The sequence below is a fragment of the Eptesicus fuscus genome, chromosome 2, assembly GCF_027574615.1.
Source record: "Eptesicus fuscus isolate TK198812 chromosome 2, DD_ASM_mEF_20220401, whole genome shotgun sequence".
NCBI lineage: Eukaryota > Metazoa > Chordata > Mammalia > Chiroptera > Vespertilionidae > Eptesicus > Eptesicus fuscus.
This window is the reverse complement of record NC_072474.1, coordinates 25,260,741-25,283,968: the sequence shown is the minus strand read 5'-3', so window position 1 is coordinate 25,283,968 and position 23,228 is coordinate 25,260,741. Positions and strand designations below refer to the sequence as shown.

The following is a 23,228-nucleotide window of genomic DNA, read 5'->3' as shown; positions in this document are numbered from 1 at the left end:
TGAAATAACCTCAGGCCACAACTTTAGTCAGTTACTATTTGAAAGCCTTACTTAGCGATCCCTTGGTGATGCATGCAGTAGCTCAAATTAAACCTTTGTGCATTGGGTTATGAATAATCTTTTGTTCCAAAGAAGGCAAAAGCCTCAGTCTGACTTAACTTCAAAGAATAAATTTCTCTGACTTTCCAAGTAAATCTAAACACATTCTAGTGACAAAATGGGCACATAGGGGATTTCCTAAATACCATACATATTACACATTTTCACACTTACAGGGTAATCCTATGATACAATTGCAATCTCTACTTTAAAAGACTATCACCATTAAAGAGAAAAAAGAAAATGCGTAAGAAAAAGAAAATGGGAAAATAACCATAGGCTTGGGAATTCCGTCAGATCCAGAAAATTCCAGGTTAAGGCTTGAAGTTGAATCATTCCCAGGTCTAGCTCTAAAGTTCACAAGAGTACAAAGGCAAACAATTTCTTTGGGGACAAGCAGCATTATTTTGATTAGACCTCCTCCTGCAGGGTAAAATCATTCCTTCCTACGCTATGAATGGAATCCAAGTATCATAATAAGCAGGTACACTCACAAGAACCAAAGCTGACATGGATAAGAGCAGCAGGATCACAGTACACCAAAGTATCATATATATTGAAGAAATAATTCAGTGTCTTAGATTTTTCTATAAAAATTTGTGATCTATATAGGACTTCATTCACATGGACACTAATAACAAGGAGTATTTGCTTTGGCGGTAGTGGATCACACATCTGCTTATCTTGCTTTTAATATTTTTTTTACATAATGTTTCTGAGAATGCAGATGTGAGTCAGGTAGCATTTGAATTCCCCACATATACACAACTGAGGCGCCCCACAACGGGCACTCCCCTGGGATCCTTGATTCACTGATGTTAGCCATACGAATCCAGCGTCCAAACTCAGATCAATGAGCTGAATTCCTGCATTGTCAGTCAGCGTAAATGATAAATCCAGAAAACGTGCTGTATTTGTTGTTGTTTCCTCCGTGGGCTTTCCCGCCATCGAGTTTGATGTAGACTTCGTCTCCTGGCTCCAAGTGAAGAACCACACTGTTGCTGGCATAGTCGTAATTCTGATCAGCATCCTGGGCAATTGCACTGGCCCGCACCTACGTGGGACAGGTAAGAATTAGAATTCGTCCAAGAGAATCTTCGAGTGTTCTTTTAGGCCGTTCACAGAGCAACGGAAGCTGACATGCTGCCACAGCAGTCAGAGGACTGACACAGAAATGCCCACCGTAGCCTTGGACTTTCATACGGGTATCTTTGCAATCCTTTCAACTGTGTTATTGGAAAGGAGGATTGGGAAGGAGGAAAGGGTGCTTTTGTGAGGGTGATTCCGGTACTACGGGCTGTCAGAAGTGCATACCAACTTATTCTCTTTCTAAATCACTACTTTTTCTAATTCTTATATCTCTAGGCCCAGTCACTTCTTGAAGTGGAAATAACAGTAATTTCTAGCATTTTAATTTACCCAAATAGCAATGTTATAACCAGCTGTTGATGAGAACATGAGTTCAATCCAAACTTCAGCTCTAGTCCTCACAATTACTGGAACATGAGGTAAAGAGTCTGAGAAATACCACTACTCGAACTCCACTGCATAGGAAGGAAACAGGAAGAAACCAATTGATTTGGGGCTTTCAAATTTTAATGCAGGTAAAGACCCTTTTACCAGAAGCTTAACTCTTTTAAACATCTTTGGCTATTTCACTCAACTTTTCAGGCTTTTTTTTTTTTTTTCTTTTTGTGCCTTTTTATCGCTTAATTGTGATGTGTGAAATTAAACAAATTATTTCATTTCAACATATCTAAAATTATAGAAGAAACTAAAAGTCCATGATTTGAAGTCTCTCAAATTGCTAGAATTTTTGAATGGTCTCATTTCGGTGAATCTAACTGTACGCTTTGCTTGCTTATAAACAAACCCACTCATGTTGAGCCTGTGATCTCAGTGAGATGATAGACATCTGCAAACAAATTGCCTATCATATCAAGTAACATGGACGTTCTGTCACATCCTCAACTCACATTAGGCTTCATGTCCATTTAGCTAGATTTTGATTCTGCCTTGAAAAATTTTTTTCAATAGGCAGACTTGTATTTTATTTATTTTAATAAAACATCTACTCTGTGGCTTGTTCCTATTCGAGTAGAATGATATTTCCCGGAATAACACAGCAAGTGATTTAGAGGTTTGTAAAACTGCACTATGTAATAATGCATGACTTGGGGTACAATATGCCAGAATTTATCACTTGACAAAATGAAGAAAGTGAGACATAAGTCAAGAATTTCCATGCATTTCTTTCAAAATGTAAATGATAGATTTTCAAATTAAATTTTCATGGGGTATGTTCTCACATTAATGCTGAAATGTTAAAAAAAGGAGAAGGCTCTTTGACACTGCTGAACTTATAAAGTAATTTGAGTAGTATTTTAAATTTTCTTCCTGGCTCTCATATAGCAAAAGGAGAAAAGGGCTTACAGGACTTAGAATTCCTTAACACTGTGCTGACACTAATATAATAGCAATATACCACTCAATTATGCTCACAAGCACTGACAGGAATGTATACACCAATTTAGTGAGGTGATCTGTTTTGACCATTAAATAATAATACAACTTAATGTAATAATATTTCCTAGGAATTAATAATAAGTTTGTAGGAATTGAGTGCTTTGATTTATTAATTTCATCTAGTCATTAATTCCCAGGGGAAAAAATCTACAAGGAGGATAGCATGATTATGACCTGATCTTTTTTATGTGTGGATTTTTAATGGATGAAAAAAATTAAATAGAAAATAGTAATTAACCATATTAGGAATATATGAATTATCAATCCCTAATATACTTCTCAGCTATTATTAATAACCAAACACAATTGATTTACTGCGTTAGGCATTTACTACATGTTCCATGGGTATTGTGCTTTACCACTGTTTTCTATATGAAGGCATTTGGGAACCAGGACTCATTAAAATCACTTACTCAGAGTCAATAATCTTAAAAAATCTATATAATGCAGTTTGTATTATACATTATTATTCTGCAGGGTACAACCACAAACCCATGTCATTATTACCATTTTTATTCAGTAGGGGTAACCACAAAAACCTGTAAATATATTAGTGTGACCCCCCAGACTGGAAGTTACCCTTACAGTTTTCACTTCCTTTGTGGAAAAAAAAAAAAAAAAAAGCCAGCGTGCTAGCTTTTTAATGAAAGTGATTCTCTGAGATTTTAACCTATACTGCACTATAAGACCTTCCCAGGTAGGTAACTGCCACACGCTCGCGCACTTGCGTGGCTTTGGTATTCCTGCTCACCTGCTTGTACTCTCAAGGTATAATGGCACTTGAAATCTCGAGCTCTAGTCTCTAGCTCAGTGACTTCCAACAGTTCTTCATTTAAGCCATCAAACTATTGAGGAAGGTAATGCATCCACCTTGGAGCCTATTTTCAGGTTCCTAAATCTGCACTGATTTTAGCATTTTCTCCAGGAATATGATGCATCCTTTCCCTTAGCTTAATAGACCAATTTCTATCTAAATGTACTCTAATATCTTTTCACACTGTAAGGTAAATATTTAGATTCTGCTTGATCTTTAGTGCATGTTTCGTGGCCCCTAAAAAGGTAATTAATCTGACATTTCTTAATCTCACTAATAAATGAATATCAACCCACACACTATTCACTGTTCCCAATATACCTCTTATTCACTGGTGCCATAACAAATAAATTCTTAGAGTAGAAATTGGTCTTTAATTATTTTATAATTCTAATTTTGAGCCTGTTTAAGTTTTCATTATAGTGGCTTATTATAGTAGCATTATAGTGATTGTATTCAAATAGCAATATTTTTATTCAGGTTTTCTGCTAAAAGCATTGAAACATTAAAATATTTCCTGTCTCTATGTAAAGCTATTTGAGTCCAATTTTTACCTTTAATATGCACTGTCATGGGCTCTCAACAAATGGCAAGATTAAGTTTAGGCTGATGGTTTCATTGCAAATATGAGAACCATGGTGCTTTTAGTGGCATGTTTGTAAGAATGTAATAGGTTGTGTAGCTTTAGCATTATCATATTAGTGAGGGTTTATCATTAGAGACAATATTTATGGTAACATTTGCTAATTTAATTAATTGCTACTGATGTTCTCATAATTTCATTTTCATTGTACTTCTGTGGAATCATAAACAAAAGGTTAAGTGGCGCATCAGGTTAATTTACTGGCCTTTGATGTTTCCATCTGTGATCGTGCATTAACACAAAGCATAAATAAAATGTTTCTCATATGGCGACGGCCCAGAGGCATTCTCCTAGCCTAGAGTGAACTGAATTTTTAGTTCAATTTTTGTGTTTCTCTAATCCACTTAATCCACAGAACATTACACTGACATGGATCTCTGAGTTTCTGTTTTATGAAAACAAATTAGGTCAGCTCAGCTTAGAATGGGGAACTGCCATTCTAAGAAGTGATTAGACAAGAACATAATTGAAAACAAGGACAAACTATTTATTCAATATTGATAAAGATGTTATAAGATTTTTCATCTACAACTGTGTGCAGACTAGACTTTGCAAACGAGTTCTATTCTAGAGATAAAATTCCTTAACACTAACATTGTAATAACCATTTTCCAAAATAGCCCATACTGACTTCAAAAATATATTGTTTGCTATGATATTTATTTTCTGAATTACTTGTTGCACACCTTTGCAGAGTAGCAACTTAATAATGTCAATTGAAAGCATTATACCTTTAAGGTCAGCCGTCTTGCCTTGTTCTTTTTTCCTGACCCTCAAAAAATGTACCCGCTAGGGTGATACAAAGGGGCATTCTACATTCTGAACAATGAAATAATTTAAAAACGAAATGCACATAGCATACATATGTGGAATGGTTTTCTTGGAATCAGTGTGACATTCCTGGGCTCAGCAGTCTAGATAGCTACATGTAAAGTAATTTAAATATATTGTTCCCTAATTTTTCATGCAATTGCAATTTCCAGATATTTAAAGATGTGAGCACTTTCATACATTGGCTGATTAAACTTGAATCTTATTCCATTTTAATGAATACCTAAAGACAATCTCTTCTGCATGGTAGTATTTCCCAGACTTAACCTTTGAGTCTGAAGACAGCCAATTTGTAAATGGGTGCATCCTCCCCGCCTGCTGAGGGCTGTTTGTGCTCCCTTCGGTAAGGGTGAGACAATAGGTCTCTCTCGGTACAGTGAGTCATGCCCTTTTTAGCCATTTACCTACACCTATCCCGTGGCTCTGCAAATAATTTTTATTTATCTTAATATTATTTGCATGCATAATCACTATAATAAACAACCCTGTCAGTGCCTCCTGGTGGCCATTACTTCTTTTTTTGTTGTTGTTGTTCTACAGAGTTCTGAATCCTGAGGGTCCTTCAAGCGATTTTCTTCTAAATTCCTTTAGAAGTGAGAGATGGTAGGAAGGGGGAGGGATGGGATTTTTTTTTTTTTTTTTTTTGGTCCTTTTTATCTCTTATACAGTTAGGATATTTGTCTTTTGTTTTTGAAACAATTCTGACAATGACTTGGTTTTTTGGAAGTACTCCAGCTTCAATGCTGCTTGATAGAAGCCTGGGTTATAGTTTAAAAGGTCTGAATAGCCAAGCCCCACAGACCTTGTTAGATCAAAGTTGGCCATGGCAGGGGCAGGGGTCATGCACCGTGCCACCCAGTAAACATAGCTACAGCCCATGAACTCTGTCCAGACTGCAGGCTGCAAGGCCTCACCCCCGTGGCCACTGATTCAACACGTGCAGAGGGTCTGACTCCACTTTCAGGCAGTTACAAATATTATTTTCCTCTTCTGACTAAGAGAGAAGACACATTTCGGTTTTGCAGTGACTGCGAATTTCTCAAGCAAACGGAAAAGTTGCCCCATTATAAAACTGCAAGCATGTGCCCCAACCCCAGCCAACCAGCTCAGGAGAGCAAGCCCTCCTGGCCCGGGGCTAATTGGGGGCTATTTCACAGTCGAGGTCAAGGCCACTGCCCCTGTGAGCTGGAAGGCTGGGGTTGGAAAGATCTTCACGCAGGTGCCCTGGGGCTTGCTGGCCAAGGCCCCTAGTCTCTGGCTGGGCTCCGCTCCTGCCCTTTTCCCACCCGCCTGTGCGTCCTAGGACCCACTTCAGGAAGTGGAGTTTGGGCTGTGCGTTTGGGATCCTATTTTACGCTGTTAAACCAGGAGTCTCAACTTTTTCTTCTGTTATCAGCACGCATTACCTCTCCCCCTTCTTCTCCCTGGCTGAAAAGTAAAATGGATTTGTCTTGGATTTGACTACCTGTGTTTCCCGGTCTGGGACGCTGCAGGTCTCAGGGTCTCGCTTCAAACTGGCTCATGGCGAGACCCTTCTTTCTCCCTCGGGCCCTTTGTCTTGCTCCCCCGGGTGCGGGTTTATCGCCCTGACACGCCCGTTCTGGACTCCCCCAGTCCTCCCGTTCCCGCCAAAGCTTGTGAGCAAGGACCCCACCGCCCGCCGGGGGGTCGCTTCCTGCCGCTCCGGACGCCCCGCTCCCGGCTCACCGCCCCTCGAGGGTCGCGCTGGGTGTAAGCGCCGAGTGCGGGTCCCAAACTAACCCGCCCTCTCGGGGCCGCTGGGAGTCAGTCCCCTTGGGCTTCCGACGCCGAATCCCCGCGTCCCCAGAGCGGAGCAGCGCGCGCCTCCACCGGGCTCCCGGGAGCCCCGAGCCGCAGCGCCCTTTCTCCGCGGGCTCCCCACCCATTTCCGGGGTCTCCTCCCTCGCGCCCGCGCCTTCCCGCGCTCCTTCCCGCCCGCCCCGCCGCCTGCCCGCACTCACCTGGTTGTTTTTGCAGAGATCAGCCCACATGCTGGTGCCGTCCCCGCCGCGCATCAGGACGTGGTAGGTGAAGAAGTAGATGCCCGGGATGGAGCAGGTGAACTTGCCCGTGGTGGGGTCGTAGTGGTTGCCGAGGTTGGTGACCACGTCGTCGAACTTGAGCACCTCGTAGCCTTCGTGCTGCCGCTTGAGGCCGGCGTAGAAGGCGATCTTGGGCACCGTGCTGTAGGTGGCGGCGCTGATGGCCCCGGCCGCGTTCAGGCCGGGCGCCCCGGGTGGGCCCGGCAGGCCTTGGCGGCCCGGCTCGCCCTTCTCGCCCGGCGGGCCCACGGGGCCCGGGGGCCCGGGCTCGCCGGGGGGCCCACGCGGGCCCGCCTTCCCGGGCCTGCCGGCCTCGCCTTTGGGGCCCTGGATGAAGGTGGGCAGGGACTGCATGAGGCCGCGGTCGGGCGTGGCGGCCGTGCTGGGCGCCTTGGTGCCGCCGTAGGGGTCGCAGACCATGCGGCAGGTGCCCAGCATCTCGTAGTGCGCCGACGTGCCGGCCGAGCTCACCAGCACCGGGATGAGGATGACCAGCAGCAGCACCATCACCACCCCCAGCGCCCCGGCGGCGATCAGGCGCCTCCTGCTGCCCACCAGCCGGCTCAGCGCGGGGCGATCCTCTTGTCTGCTTTTGGACAAAATTTTGATGGTTGGGCGGGGACCTCTTCAGAGCCGAAAACAACCCCCTGCGAACCCCAACTCCCCTGGGCGGGCGGGCGCGGGCCGCTCCGAGGCTGCTCCCGCTCCCCCCCGCGAGGCTGCGGCTGGGGAGGGAGCTCGGACGCCTATGGACTTGAGCTTGAAGTCCCGAGCTGGGGGGTGGAGGCTGGGGGAGGGGTGCGCCGTGCGCCCTCCCGTCTCTGTCCTTCCAGCCCCTTCGCACCTGTGGCTGCCGACGCTCGGAGCGGCCACCCGCCCCTAGGAGGGCAGAGCCAGCCGCCGCCTCCGGCGCCCGCCGGGCCGCTCACACTTTTATGCCACTGCCTGCGATCGACTTTTCCGTTTTTGCAGACTGCGCCAGTTCGCACCAACTTTCCCTCCGAAGTTGCCTTTTCCTGCCTCTTCTCTTCTCTCGCTCGCTCTTCCCCTGCTTTTTTTTTTCTTTTTTTTTTTTCTTCTTCCTCCTTTGCAACCACCACTACTCTAATAGATGCGCACCCTCCAAGACCCGCGCAGGGCGCGCGAGCCGGGCCAGCCGCTCCCGGGTGCTCCGAGGGGCAGGCGCGGTCGCTCGGCGAGGCTGGGGCTGGAGCGCAGGAGCTGAAGAGAAGCTAAGGAGCAGCAGCAGCAGCGAGTGCCTCGCGGCCGGGAGCCGAGGGAGAGAGAGAGACTGCACGTAGACTTCTGCCTGGGTACCACCTGCCAGCAGAAGAGGAGGCTGAAAACGCGCGCCGGAGCAATTTATAGGCACCCAAGGCGCAGAGGAAGGGGAGCCGTTTTGGCATCTCGTTGCAGCATCTGCTCTGCTCATCCCACTCAGGCAGAGTTTGGCATTACTCTGACAATGTGGGAATTTTTTTTTTTCGGCCTTCCCCCCCTCCCCCCCGCACAAGACTGAACAGTGAGCTCCTGAATACTCCCTTGCTGAACCCAGAGGATGGCAGTGCTCTCACTGGACGTCAGTGGGAGAGGGAGACAGACCTGTAATAGCCTTCAGAACTCAAGGGTCACACCTCAGCCCCCTGTGTCACTACGCCAGCAGCCCCAATGGGAAGATGGGGGAGACGGTTGAAAGGAGGGCGGCTTGGTTGACAATATTTCTCTAAAGGCTCACCCACAGTCAGTGCTTCAGGTGTTTTTAAAAATGCCACTTTTCACACAAGGAGGGCCTTTTAGAATTGTCCAGATGGTAGATGTGTGTGTGTGTGTGTGTGTGTGTGTGTGTGTGTGTGTGTGTGTTTAACCTTATGGTTTCCCTCACCAGCCTTCTAAAATGGATTATAAGATGTTACTCAGAGAACAGTAAGGTGTGTTGAAAAGCCAAAGGACATTTCTCAATTATTTTAAATGAACGTGCCCACCACTCAAACGGGGAGGGACCGGTTCTTTTTAAAAGTGTTGCAAATGCTGAGTGTATGCATATATGCTCTACTTACAACCCCAGCAGTCTTTCAGGAGATACAGCCATTGGGCCTGAAGGTGTCACATGCATGAGAAATGATCACTGGTCAAAATGACTTCAAAAGTCTCAGTAGCATTTACCAACGTACCGGGCAAGATTTTTTCCAAAGATATGGAAAAAGCCCTATACACTCCATAGCACATTTCCTGCCTGTACATGGGAGATGAGGAAAATAGAAAAAAATATGGGAAGGAAGAGCCCTATACCGTGAGAGAGCAGGGGAAGGAACAGCCTGGGTTTATAATATTAATGGAAAGCCCAGGAGTAGATATTAGGCAAGTTATCCCATCAACACATACATAAGACACACAACAACGGCTTGAAATAAACAAGTAGAATTGATTCGTAAATCATACTTTTGCATTCAGGAGCAATGGATGTCAATCAAACACGGATGACATTTGCTTGTCAATATGGGGATGATGGCTGGGAAGATGGAGATTTATTACATCAGGGAGAGAATGTGAAATGAGAAGCAGGAACAAATAAGACTACAGCAACCAAACAAAACACTAACACCCTGGGTGACGATCTTGTCTGTGGGCTCCACAGCGTGGACACCTCCTTCCCTGGTTCTTCTGCCTACCCTGACCCCACCCGACTGGTTTCATTCTTTCTTTCCTGCCTTTCAAACTAAATAAGGTCAAATGAGCAGGCAGAAGGAAACAAAGATTCATTGATTCTTTTAAAAGAAATGTCAGCGGTTCCTGAAGGTCTTTCCTGGGAGAAACAACTGTGAGTGCCGGGCAGTGGGGCTAAGCCAGGCCCAGGTCTCCACAGCACCTCAGCCTGGCTGATGAGACACTCCTGCTGCCGGGAAATACTCCTTCCCACTTCTCCAACCTTCCACTTTTATTATTTATGAATGTGTGTCTATATCTTGGGTATAATTATACATGTATTTCAGAATATTTCAATTCACGTGAGCTACCTTATTTTCAGATGTTCAAGCAGCAGACACAGTTAAGTTCTGTCCTGGACACAATACCTATTTTCCTAACACATCTTCTGGGTTGCTTCTCAAAAGTCTAATGGTGGCTGGACCAGGTGGTAAAAAGTATGGTGTCAGCAGTGGAGAGCAGTGAGTTAATGACATGAACTGTTCTCTGATACCACCAAATTATCAAACTTCATGAGACCTCTTTGTTGCTAAAGAGGGTTCAGTGGGGGGTAAAGTCGAGAGTTTTCTAAAGGTAGGATTGTATAAATAAATTCTCATCAAAAAAATCTCAAGACACATGGAGTTTCCTCTTTGAAGAATGCTCATCTCATAGAGAAACCATGCACTTTGGAAAGTAACTTTCTCCCCGACCCTAAGATAACATAAACTAGTACAGTTGGAAAGGACCCTCGCAAGCCAGTCTCCACCTGCTCCCTCTGCAAATGGCGAGACTGAGACAGAGCTCAGAGCAGAGTCAGGCCACCCAGCGCCAGGATGGCTCACCTCGTTTTATTGAGCTTCACAGATACTGCGTTTTGTACACATTGAAGGTTTGTGGCAACCACCAGGGAAAAGATTATGACTCAGTGAAGGCTCAGATAATGGTTAGCATGCTTTAGCAATACAGTATTTTTAATTAAGGTATGTATATTGGTGTTTTTTTTTTTAGATTAATGCACACTTAATGGACTACAGCATGGTGTAAACATAACTTTGGTATGCACTGGGAAATCAAGGAATTCGTGTGACTCGCCTTGTTATGATATCCACTTCACTGTGGTCTTGGAACCAAACCCGCAGTATTTCTGAGGCAGTCTGTGCACTTCCTGTGCACCGTGGTATGGGCACATCCCCACCCAGCCCGAGACCTAGGGCACCAGTGAGCCTTTCCTCTTTCCATTTTCTCTGATGCCAAAGCAAAGCTTGATTTTGCAAGTGAGGGCTCTAACATCTCCCAGTTCTGCCGAGGTTTGGAAAGGTGCTCAGTAGTCACCGCTCAGTGAAGACCTCATTCCCCAGGTCACACGGCTGACCCAGTCTCTCAGCTGAATGCACAAACCCAGGCAGTGCATGGACATTGGTTTTTTTTTAGCGAGGTTTAAATGATTGGTCTCCTTCTTTTTCTCTGGAAATGTCCCACCATCTACTTTGGAAGTAACTTGTTCCCCCACCTAAGATTGTCAGGGATGACTGAGTAGCATGGCTGGGTACTGCCACTTTCCACCGCTTGAATTTCTCAGAAGGTTCTCTGGAAAGTTACTCACACTTTAGCCCTGATTCTGACAGTTTGGATAAACCATCTGATATGGCATATTACTCATCATCTTTGCATGTATATAATAATAGAAAATGTGTCAATTTAAAAAAATATTTGATTTTCTTCAGTCCTCAGCAGGGAACCAAGCTCTCTCTCATATTTGATAGTATTAATTTTGGAAGTAGACCTTAGTATCTAATTTTTCTTCACTGCACTTCCCAATCATTTATCAAGAAAACACCAGGCCCCACATTCCCTGGGCCTTTGGGACCCTTAAATGATAAAGTCCAGTACAAAAATCCAGGATCTGGGTTGGGTGACGATCCTGTGATTTCATCTTCCTACACCATTTCTGTCTCTTTCGGAGAACTGAGCAGATTCTAAGCAGCCGACTCCCACACAGACGTGCACGGCCATCCATTAATCTTCACTGAGCACCCACTGGCAGCATAGCTCTACACTGGCTCTTCCCAGGCAAACAAATATTTAGTCATGAGAATTATTCCCAAATCCAGGAGCACTTAAACAGAAATAGCATTTCTTATAATAGGGAAAACATTAACAAGTTCAAGGGCTATCTAGAGCAGTGGTCGGCAAACTCGTCAACAGAGCCAAATATCAACAGTACAACGATTGAAATTTCTTTTGAGAGCCGAAAACCGACTTCTGCGCACGGGCCACGAAGTTTCGATCGCACTGTATGTGCACACCCGCACGTGGTATTTTGTGGAAGAGCCACACTCAAGGGGCCAAAGAGCCGCATGTGGCTTGCGAGCCGCAGTTTGCCGACCACTGATCTAGAGAAACAGACAAAAAATATAAAAAATGGGACTGGATTAGCTCTTTCTCTTTAATTTCTGGGTCTCCAAATTGTATTTCAGAACAAACACTCTCTTTGACTAGAGAATTGTAGATTTCCAGCCAGAAAGGGTCAGTCTGTCTGGCATATGGAATCATCACATGAAGCTTTGGAACCCGATGGGTCTTAATTTGAATCCTACTTTCCTCCTTTAGTAGCTATGAAAGTTACTTAATTTCCCTGACACTTGATTTCCTTTTCCATAAAATGGGAATAACACTAAAACCTAAATCATAGGGTTGTTGTGGCAGCTGAGTTAGGGCATATCATTACAATGACATTCAATGTATAATGAGAGGCCAAGAAATGTCAATGTTCATCTTAGCACATTGTAGGAGTACCGTGTAGAGTGTATGTTCATAATTTGGATGATAGAAACAAGGCTTATTAATGGAAGCTAAAGCTAAAGGGTCAGACTTAATACAAAGGTAATCAAATGGATAATAAGTATTACAGACTTAGACAAAACTGGAAGGAAAACCAAAGTTCTTCAGGAGAGTTGCCGATAATATAAAACAAAGGCAGACAAAACTAAAAACAAGGACCACTTTGCCATTCTCTAAAATAGTAATACACATTTTCAAAGCAAGGTTGTTTCAATTTGCTGCAATTTTCAGATTTACAACCAAGTAGGAAGCATTAGAACTTGCTTTCTGTCTTCGGGAAAGTTCCCCAAGTCAACAAGTTGCAAGTGCCTTTAAAAATCACTGAAGTGGTCATTCAGAAACACTCCTGTGGATGATGACTTTCAACAAAGCAAACACACCAGAGAGGACTCTTGGCGTAGTCAGCCAGAAGAGCAAGGGCTCTGAAGGAGACCTAAGTCACAACCACACTCCGCAGGGAATTTTCAACACAGCCCTCACCACAGAAGACAGTGAGTTAGAAGGCTAACATGGCTGGTCTGTTGTCAGAAAATTATCAAATTAGCCAGATGGAGATGGTAATTAGTACATTACATAAGACTCGGTTACAATATGTGGATTTAACTTGGTCTCAAATTCTTACTAGTATGGATATGATATTAGATATTTGCTTGAATGTTTGGTCCTTTGACCCTGCAAGTCCTCCAAGCTACAGTAGTCCCCCTTCACCCAAGGTTTCCCTTTCTGCAGATGCACTTACCTGAAAATATTATAGAGGAAATTCTATAATAAGAATGAACACATGAAGTTTTAAATTGCACACCATTCTGGGTAGCACCATGGCATCTCACACCAACCTGCTCTGACCCACCAGGACATGAATCATCCCTTTGTCCAGAATATCCACGCTGTACACACGCCCCGCTCATTAATCACTCAGCAGCGTCTGTCTCAGTTATCAGATTGGCTGTCCTGGTATCCCAGTGCTGCTGTTCAAGTAACTCTGAAAGTAGCCTAACACTACTACGTCACAATGCCTACATCATTCACCTCATTTCATCTCATCATCTAGGCATTGCATTGTCTCACATCATCACAAGGAGAAGAACGATGAGAACAGTACAATAAGATATTTTGAGAGCGAGAGAGAGACCACATTCCCATAACTTTTATTACAGTTCTAGAGGCCCAGGTGTACAAAATTCGTGCACGGGGGCGGGGGGGGGGCGGGTCTCAGCCCGGCTTGCGCCCTCTCGCAGTCTGGGACCCCTCAGGGGATGTCTGCCTGCTGGCTTAGGCCCGCTCCCAGTGGGGATCAGGCCTAAGACGGCAGTCGGACATCCCTCTCATAGTCCGGGACCCCTCACTCCTTACCGCTCACCTGCTCACTGCTCCTTACTGCTCGGCTCGTGGCTCCTTAGCACTGTTGCAGAGTTGGGAGAGGCTCCTGCCACCGCCACTGCTCTCACCAGCTATGAGCCCGGCTTCTGGCTGAGTGGCCCTCCCACTGTGGGAGCGCACTGACCACCAGGGGACAGCTCCTGCATTGAGCGTCTGCCCCCCTGGTGGTCAGTGAGCATCATAGCAACTGGTCGTTCTGGTTGTTCCACCACAATGGTTGCTTAGGCTTTTATTATATAGACTAGAGGCCCAGTGCACAACATTCATGCACTGGGAGGTGCCCCTCAGCCCAGCCTGCACCATCTCCAATCGGGGACCCCTTGGTGGATGTCTGACTGCCAGTTTAGGCCCGATCCCTATGGGCCTAAGCCAGCAGGCAGACATCCCCTGAGGGGTCCCAGACTGCGAGAGGGCGCAAGCCGGGCTGAGACCCGCCCCCCGCCCCCGTGCACGAATTTTGTACACCTGGGCCTCTAGAACTGTAATAAAAGTTATGGAAATGTGGTCTCTCTCTCGCTCTCAAAATATCTTATTGTACAGCAGTCGGACATCCCTCTCACAATCCGGGACTGCTGGCTCCAAACTGCACACCTGCCTGCCTGCCTGATTGCCCCTAACCACTTCTGCCTGTCAGCCTTGTCACCCCCTAACTACTCCCCTGCTGGCCTGATTGATGCCTAACTGCTCCCCTGCCATCCCGATCACCCCCAACTGTCCTCCCCTACCAGCCTGATCACCCCCACTGCCCTCCCCTGCTGGCCTGATGGCCCCCAACTGCCCTCCCCTGCCAGCCTGATGGCCCCCAACTGCCCTCTCCTGCTGGCCTGGTCACCCCGGGGGAAGTCGCTCAGAGCAGCAGCTGGGACCCACCCCCCGGCAGGGCTGAGGGAACTCCGGGGAAGCTGCTGGGCCCTGCACCCTGGTGCGGCTGAGGGAACCCCGGCAGCAGACAAGTGGAGCAGCCGCCAGGCCTCCAACCCTCCCCGCCACCGCGGGGCTACGGGAACTGCAGCAGCAGGCGCATGGACCAGCCAGCCCCGCCCCCACTGTGCACGCCGCCATCTTGTGACGGCGTAACAGCATGAGGGTTAATTTGCATATTACCTCTTTATTATATAGGATATTGTTATAATTATTGTTTTGTTATGAGTTATTATGGTTAATCTCTTACTGTGCTTAATATATAAACATTATCATAGGTGTGTATGTATAGGAAAAAACATAGTATATATAGGGTTTGCTACTATCTGTGGTTTCAGACATCCACTGGGGGTCTTGGAATGTATTCCCTGCAGACTACTGGATGGACTATGGTGTGGTCATGATAACTCAGTAATACAAAGTAGATCGGGGGTTCCTAAAAACTAAAAGCAGCCACCATTAGACTATTGGGAACTTTCAAGCAGAAATATATGATGGGAACACAGCTGAGAAGCTGTGCAACAGACTGATCTGCTGGGTAGGCAGTGGTAAGGACTGTGGTAGTCTTAATGTTTTGTCTGATTTGTTTTGTATTAAATATTTAAATCATCATGTGTCTAAGAGGAGATGTTACAGAAAGCCACCAACAGAGCCAGACCCTGGCAAGAGCAGCCGATATTTCAGAATCTGGCTCTAGGAATAATTTAGCTGGAGTAGCCGTGAACAAACATCAAATGAAAGTGCACTCAGCCCCACTCCTATGTGAGTGTAACCCCAGCGCAACTCACCTTCAAATATGAGGAACATGTCCTGTGAATAAATATTGTGTCCCTTGGGGTTTTGAATGTGAACAGGCATATCAGCTTCTCCATAATACATGCAATCTCTCAGGAATAGTCTTAAACTATGTAAAATTAGATAGATTTTGAAGCCATAATTCTAAAAATAAGTTGTGTGGATAGTTTAGATTTGTAATAGGGTGGCGGTGGGGGGGGAAACAATTAACCAGGTGTAGGTAGTTGTAATGTTCAATATAAGTAATTTGTATACGTTAATGTTTCCCATTGAACATAGTTGTAACAATATATGTTAATTAATTATTCTATTTTTGGCTCGGGGAAGTGGAAAAAGTAAACTTGGTCCCACTTAGATCAGGGTTTGTTTGTTTGTTTTCTTTTTAATTTCCTTTTCCCAATATAGATCCAGATACGAGTGGTCCTCCTTTCACTCGTCAGTACCACCAAGGTTCTGTGTTTTCACTCAGGCACTTCTAACACTCGCAGCAGACAAGAAGACTCTGAGTGTGAGCCACTCCACAGACGGCAATCATTCTGGGGGTTTTCGCCTTTTATCGCCTGCTGCTACCTTGTTTGGACTCTTCTAGCAAGCCAGCAACTTCACAGGGGCCGGCAAAGCAGCCAAATTGTTTATTTTATTAGCAATGGCTATGAATTTTTGGTAAGTTTTCATGAAAGAAATGGCTAAGTTAGAGGGTTACCTTTCTATTATCCAATAGCTGCCATCATGTATTTATATTTATATTTATATTTATATTTATATTATTTATAATCTATCTATCTATCTATCTTTCTCTGAGATATCATTTACATTTCCTCTTAAGGATTTGTTTGTTTCTGTGGATGGGCAGAAGGTCTTAATAGCCAGATAATGAGAGCCAGATATGGACAATCCATGATCGTTTTTCTTTGTTGAAAGCCACAGAACATGATGTCGGCATTCCAGGGCATATGAACATTTGTTCTAGAATTACACAGACCAACCTACCCACTTCCTCTCTTCTCTCCTAATCTCCATACATATCCCTCTTTCAAGGACCTACTCCGAAGCCACCTTCTTCATCCCTCCTCCCCAGGGCTCCCTGCCACCTGCGTCCCCTCCCCGCTCCTGCTGCATCTTCTTCTCAAACACGACGTGTTCCTCTTCTCTGACAGCCCTCACCTTCCTCTGCTTTGTCAGAGGCCCTTGTCCCTCCTCCCATTATTGAGAGGAATACCTGCTCCTTTCATCTGTGGTATTCCACCTCCCTCTCTCCCACCCAGAGGCACTAAAGACATGTTTACTAGGAGCTAAACACAAGTTTCTTGATTGAATTGTTGAATTGGGAATAAACAGCATCATTAAAAAAAAAAAAAAAACTCTTAAAGATATAAGACATCTAGATGTAGTGAACAAGCCTGGGTTGGAAGATAGACATTTCTAAGGACTGAACACTCTTTACGCTGCCTAAAATGTTAGGTTAAGACCAGATTAGCATAGATTCCTCATAAAAGAAGTAAAGATGAGAACAGAGGAAGAGCCTGTATAAAAGACGGAGTTTGAAATTATTAGGGACTTAGATGTCATGCCTAGTATGTGCTTACTATGCAGGAAGGGATGCCTGGAGACTCGATATTTAGGACCAGTTCCAATGGTTTGAAAACACTATTAGATCTGTCTAACCTCTGCCCTTTCCAAATGCCTTACACCATGTGTATGGTGGGGAGCAGAAATTCGCCTGTGATTACTGAAGGGGAAGGTGAGTTCTTCAGAGACTGTGCCCAAGAAGATGGCCATGTGAATCGCCCTACACCATATGCCACAATGGACCTCAGAGGGCATTGTTCCTCCATTTCTTTAAGGTTTGAGGAAAAGTATTCTGTCTATATCTATTTACTCTCAAGAAATAGAGACATATTTTTTTCTAAAACACAGAATGATTATATTAATTCTTTTAAAATTCCCCTATTCCCAAAGAAGTGGTTGAAGTTTTTTACAAGAAAAAAAGAGACATACAAAATAGTTCCCTTTAAAATAAAAATAAGAGAACTAGATATGTGACTGAAAGAAAGCCTGGAGACAAGGGTAAAAGAACTGCAGCAGAAATGTTCCATCAAGGATGGGAGCTGCCATATAGAAAATAAAGTGCTTTTTTGTTCCCCAACAGCCAAGGATACTTTATCTCATATCAGCAGCTAGGTATCTGGCACAGAGCTCCTAAACCCTTGGAATTTCCTAAGTGATGGGAGCAATAGAGACAGGAAAGGAAGGAAGGAAGGAAGGAAGGAAGGAAGGAAGGAAGGAAGGAAGGAAGGAAGGAAGGAAGGAAGGAAGGAAGGGAGAGAGGAGAGAGAGAGAGAAAAAGAGAGAGAGAGAGAGAGAGAGAGAGAGAGAGAGAGAGAGAGAGAGGAAGGAAGGAAGGAAGGAAGGAAGGAAGGAAGGAAGGAAGGAAGGAAGGAAGGAAGGAAGGAAGGAAGGAAGGAAGAAAGAAAAGAAAAGAAAAGGAAAGGAAAGGAAAGGAAAGGAAAAGAAAGAAAGAAAGAGAGAGAGACACATGTCACCCTGGCTGATTTGGCTCAGCTGGTTGAGCAAAGTCCCATGCACTGAGAGGTGGCAGGTTGGATTTCTGGTCAGGGCACATGCTTGAGTTGGAGGCTTGATCCCCAGTAGGGGGCATGCAAGGAGGCAGCCAATAGATCTATGTTGCTCTCTCACATCAATGTCTCTCTCTCCCTCTCCATTCCTCTCTCTATCTAAAATCAATGAAAATATATAAAAAATACAAACACATACTTTAAAAAAAAAAAGGAAGAAAGAAACATGTCAGTCTTTCAGGAGAAAGAATTTCCCCTATCACAGAATTCTAAGAGCTTATCATGTGAGGGGTATTAAACAATGCCATGGCTAACAGTCAAAGGCGACTTTAAGAAAATGAAGGAAATTTCCCCAATGAGGAGCTAAAGTAGCCCAAATCTAATTCAGCTTACCAACACGAGTACACCTTGAAATTCATTCAAAGAAAGTAGATGTATTGGATAAGAGGCAAGCACTACTCCTAGAAAATACACAATGAACAAGAACAAAATGAATGAGATAAAAAACAAACAAAACAAAACAACAACAGAGAGTAGAGTTTAAACCAGAAGAGGTGACAACTGACTTTCAAATCAAAATCAGAAAGTTCAGTAAATGGTATCACCAGAGGGACCAAGCTCAGCGAAAACAGATGCAAATAAATTCCATATTTATGCTGCTTTTTAGTATGTAATTTTCAGTCCAATGTGACTAGCTACAGACAAAGAAAGTAAAACCATTTGGTAGATTTGTTCCCAAGTCATGCCTACTACATTTTGACCAGTGAATTACTGTAGATATAGAAGTATTACTGCTCGTATTATAAAAACATAATCTTGAACAACTAGGAAGTTAACTAAGTCACACCTAAATCTCCAGTTTTGAAAATAGAAAATGATTGTATATACTAGTTAATAACAATATTCACAAATACCAGAAACTACTCATAAAAAAATTAACAACTATCTGTGCCCCTGTGAATTGCAAGCACTGATTTACTTACTGTAAATATAAAAATCACTTTTCTCCTTTCACATTTAATTGGTTACTTGAAATAAGAGTACTTATTTCAACTCCAGTAACTCCTTCATTTAGCATATAGTAGGTCATTGGATATTTACTCACAATCTCTAAAATATAGACAGGTATATGCATGGTGAAAGAATCCAGTACTCCTAGACAATCAATAAATTTTCTGAAGATCTTAAGCATTCAGTAGAGAATAAATTTTAATGATTTTCAACTCATTTTAGATCTGCACACCAATATAGCAAGAAGTATTGTGCAGTGCAAATGAACTTGAAGTGGGTTCAGTGGATGGTAATACATCCCTGTGATGGGTACGTTAACACTGGGGATCAGAAACCATTCAAAAGCTAACACTCTCCCACCAGCAAAAAATAAAAGGCAAACTGCTTTTACAAAGTGACCAACAGGACATAATACAAAAGTGGAAAAAATGAATACTCCTTCAGGACACAAGAGGGAATGGAGCCAGGGAGATAAAAATGCAAGAATAAATATAGGGGGTTTTAACTAGGGAAGGAGAGTCTGAAGGAGAGAAAAATGACTTGCTGATAGTCTTTCTCTGAGGGCTTCTCCATACCAGCTTTCTTAGAGTAACTCAAGTTTTGAGTAGGGCAGCACATTGGAGCTTGTAGTTTAAATTTCATCACGGTTGCGGAAAGACTTTGAAGCAATGTGAGCATATCAAAGAATTGGAATCCCTTTGATAAAACAATTACAGTATTTACCGGGTGCTATTGAAAGTAAGCAATAGGGAGGAATGTGAGGATGCCAGAAAATTCACCATACAGGTGCCGGGCCAAGTCAGACTCTATTGGTACCCTAGGCCAGTGCTCTGGTGGCATGATAAACCGTGGTCCTTCACAGTCGTCAGAGCTTGAGGGATGTGCGTGTGAATGGATAGCTGGGAGTGGGGCAATTCCAAATTAAAATCTCCACTGTTTTGCTGACCTGAAGATTCATTTTTGCTGCCATGCATTCATTTTTGCTGCCATGCATTTTGCTGCCATGCATTCATTTTTGCTGCCATGCATTTTTGCTGCCACTGTTTTGCTGACCTGAAGATTCATGTTTTGCTGCCAAACATACTCCCCCTTGTATTGTTTCCTGATTATTAATTGTGGAATCATTAGTGATTTAATTTTTAACCACAAATGAAATTATTTTAATGATCCATTTGTGTACCATTTTCTTAATTTATAGCAGGAGAGAGTACTGCTGCACCGAGTTCTCTGCAATGAAGTGGCCCCTTTATGGCAGAGAGCATACCTTAAAGGGCCCTGAAGCCTGTGTGGCAGTGAGCTGCAATCACGAGCCCGGTGTTGTGGGATGGCTGGGCTCTCTGCACACTGACTTAAATAAGATGCACAAGATTGCATTTGGAAAACTCTTTTGGGGGGAACTATTCATGGAAGTGGAAATTTATAGCATTTTTCTCACTGACATAAATTGTGGGCTTCGGCAAGATGTCATTATAGCTGACCTTGGCAATAAGAACTACTTAAAGCAAATGAGACCGGAACTTAGGTTTAAGGGCTATTTATTCCTTTGTTTTGTGTAGTTATTTCATAGTGATCATGCAGCAAAAGAATAAACATATTTATTAACGTTGTGAGGTTAAGGGGCAAAGAATCCAATGAAACCAGCCTCCTGTCCATTCTGAAATTATTCCATTCTGCATAGACAAGTTTCTATTAAGGGGCTAGATATATTTTTAACAAAGCATACCTTATCCTTCTTTAACATCTCCCATAGCATCTGTACCAGCACCTGGGCACCAAACAAGTCCTCAATGTTTGTCAAAATATGTAAAAGGAACAATCAAATTTGCTGCTTCCGCACTACTGAACATAAAGATCAAAGTATATGCAATGCTTAATGTGCAGTGGCAGGTTCTGATAACAGATACAATGTAATCCAGAGCGGTGGACTCTGACTGAGGTGGCAACCCCACCCACAATGACTCCTTTCTCTCTGGATCTTTGGGAAGACACCGGGGAGACATCCCGTGGCCATTTTATCCTCTTGGACCCTAATGCCATCTCTGTACCTTTGTCTCAAATGGGCCACTCAGATTCTTTTTGAACATTCTATCTAAAATACTGTTCCATTTGCCATTGAAATCCTATAACCCTGCTTTTTGTTGTTTGTTTTATGGTGCTTTGTGATGCTGTTAAGGGTTGACTTTTCTCCTATTTGATGGTTGGGTCTTTGGAGCTATAAGCTCAAATGAGGTCATGAGGGTGGGTCCTAATCCATTGTGACTGGTGACCTCATAGGAGGAGATGAGGACACAGGCACACAGAGGGAAGACCGAGTGAGGACAGAGAGAAGATGGCCATCTACAAGCCAAGAAGAGAGGCCGGAACAAACTCTCCCCTCGGGGCTCCCAGAAGAAAACAACTCTCCTCACACCTTGATCTCAGACTTGCAGCCTCCGGAACTGTGAGAAAATCTGTTTCTGTTATTGAAGCCACCCAGCCCATGGTACCGTAATGGCAGCCCTAGCAAACTAACACCAGCGTATTCATTACTACTAGCTTTGTTTGGTCTCTTCCCCGCACTGAACAGTCAAGTAAATAAGGGCAGAAACTTAATTTTGCCCCCCTCTATCTCCATATCTAGAGTAGTGCTTGGCATATAGTTGCTGTTCAATATATGGAGTTTGGAATACCATTCCACAGGCCTGGCCCCAGCCACCGCTGCCTTAATTTTGAGGTTTAGCAAAGGATGTCCATTTGCCTGCAGATAAAAACTACATCCCCAACCAAGCCTTTGTTGGTAACAAATGTCGTACTTCGGTTTCTGTTTGCTTTATATTGTTTCTCAATTGGTTTAGAACTTGGGCCAGGAGGAATGCCAGTTATCAGTGCCCTCGCTCCCTAACATTCTGCAGCATCTTGCAAATGGCAGGTACCCAATGAATAATTTATCCAAAACTACCCTGTTTGCATATTTCCTGACAATTTCCACACATGTGTATTTTGACTCCCAGCTTCTAGAGGGTAGAGATTGTCCTCAGTGCCCACCTTTCTGCCCTCTTGTAGTAGCAGCTAATTAAATCCTTAATAATTGAAAGACCAGTATATGCATTCACGGGAGCCCTGGGGGAATATTAGCTCGGCTCCCAAAGAGTCCCCTTCTCTGAGAGTTTTCTCACTTCCCTACCCCTCATCTCTCCTCCACAGTACACAGAGCACAGGGGTGAAATAGGTGAGTTTTAACTTTGAGTCTCTCTCTGTCCCATTCCCCTTGGCCACAGACACTGGACCAGAGATGGGCACTGTGCCAGGAAGATGACTTTTCCCAGGAACTTGGATTGAGACCAAGAGGTTCATGATGGCCTCTTCTGGCTGCATGACTTAATTTTTATATTCTCAGACAATGGAAGGAGGGCAGTGGATGCCCACTGTATGTACAGAGAAGGGAAGGCAATTCACAGAGAAAGCGAAGGAGCACGTAGTCAGGCAGAGAGCAGCAGTGACAGGAGCCCTGAGAGCTTGCAGGGCGTTTCCTGGAGCCTCTTCTATTTCTGCCCATCATTTCCACCAGCCACCCCTCTGCTTCTGTCATCAATCCCCCCATCTTTGCTTCAGTTGGTGTGAGTTTGTTTCTGTTGTTTATAAAAACAAAACAAAATACACACACAAAGATAAACCAAAAAAGGACAAAAAAATAAAAATAAAACCATTAACTCACTCACCCTGTGATACATATTTTTGAAAAATATGGGTCATTCCCTTCTGAAAATGAGGCATGAAAATCCCTGCCCCCCTCCCCTACCTCTTAAACCACACATTATAGCCATGTCCTTTGAGGTAACCGAGGAGCATTGGCAAGCATCGGCCCATGTCAGGGTTGGACGGCATCTCTTTGCAATTCTTTCCAAATAGAAGGAAGTACACCTGCGCTCCCAGATCTACCAGGAGCACTCAATGTTTTTAAGTCTATCTTTTCCTAAATTGCCTCATAAGTTCTCACCATTCTCAGGCTCACCTTTCTCAACGACACCAGCTGAGATCAACTCAGGTGGTTGCCCTGACAGTTC

General features: G+C 44.1%; 1 protein-coding gene and 1 long non-coding RNA gene across 3 annotated transcripts; one reads left to right on the top strand and one right to left on the bottom strand.

Moving 5' to 3' along the window:
• Window positions 1-848: 848 nt before the first annotated feature.
• C1QL3 (complement C1q like 3) lies at window positions 849-7,483 on the bottom strand. Its single transcript, XM_054722738.1, has 2 exons — window positions 6,896-7,483; window positions 849-1,153 (listed from the first exon to the last, which is right to left on the bottom strand). The coding sequence occupies exons 1-2, from the start codon at window positions 7,481-7,483 to the stop codon at window positions 974-976; spliced, it is 768 nt and encodes a 255-aa protein (XP_054578713.1). The 3' UTR covers window positions 849-973.
• Window positions 7,484-21,534: 14,051 nt separating this feature from the next.
• On the top strand, window positions 21,535-22,840 carry LOC129150666 (uncharacterized). Of its 2 annotated transcripts, none has more exons than XR_008557383.1 (3): window positions 21,535-21,625; window positions 22,020-22,093; window positions 22,443-22,840. It is a non-coding gene; the product is annotated as an uncharacterized LOC129150666 (long non-coding RNA). The 2 variants fall into 2 exon arrangements; XR_008557382.1 differs by having other exon boundaries at window positions 21,535-21,667.
• The last annotated feature ends 388 nt before the right edge of the window (window positions 22,841-23,228 follow it).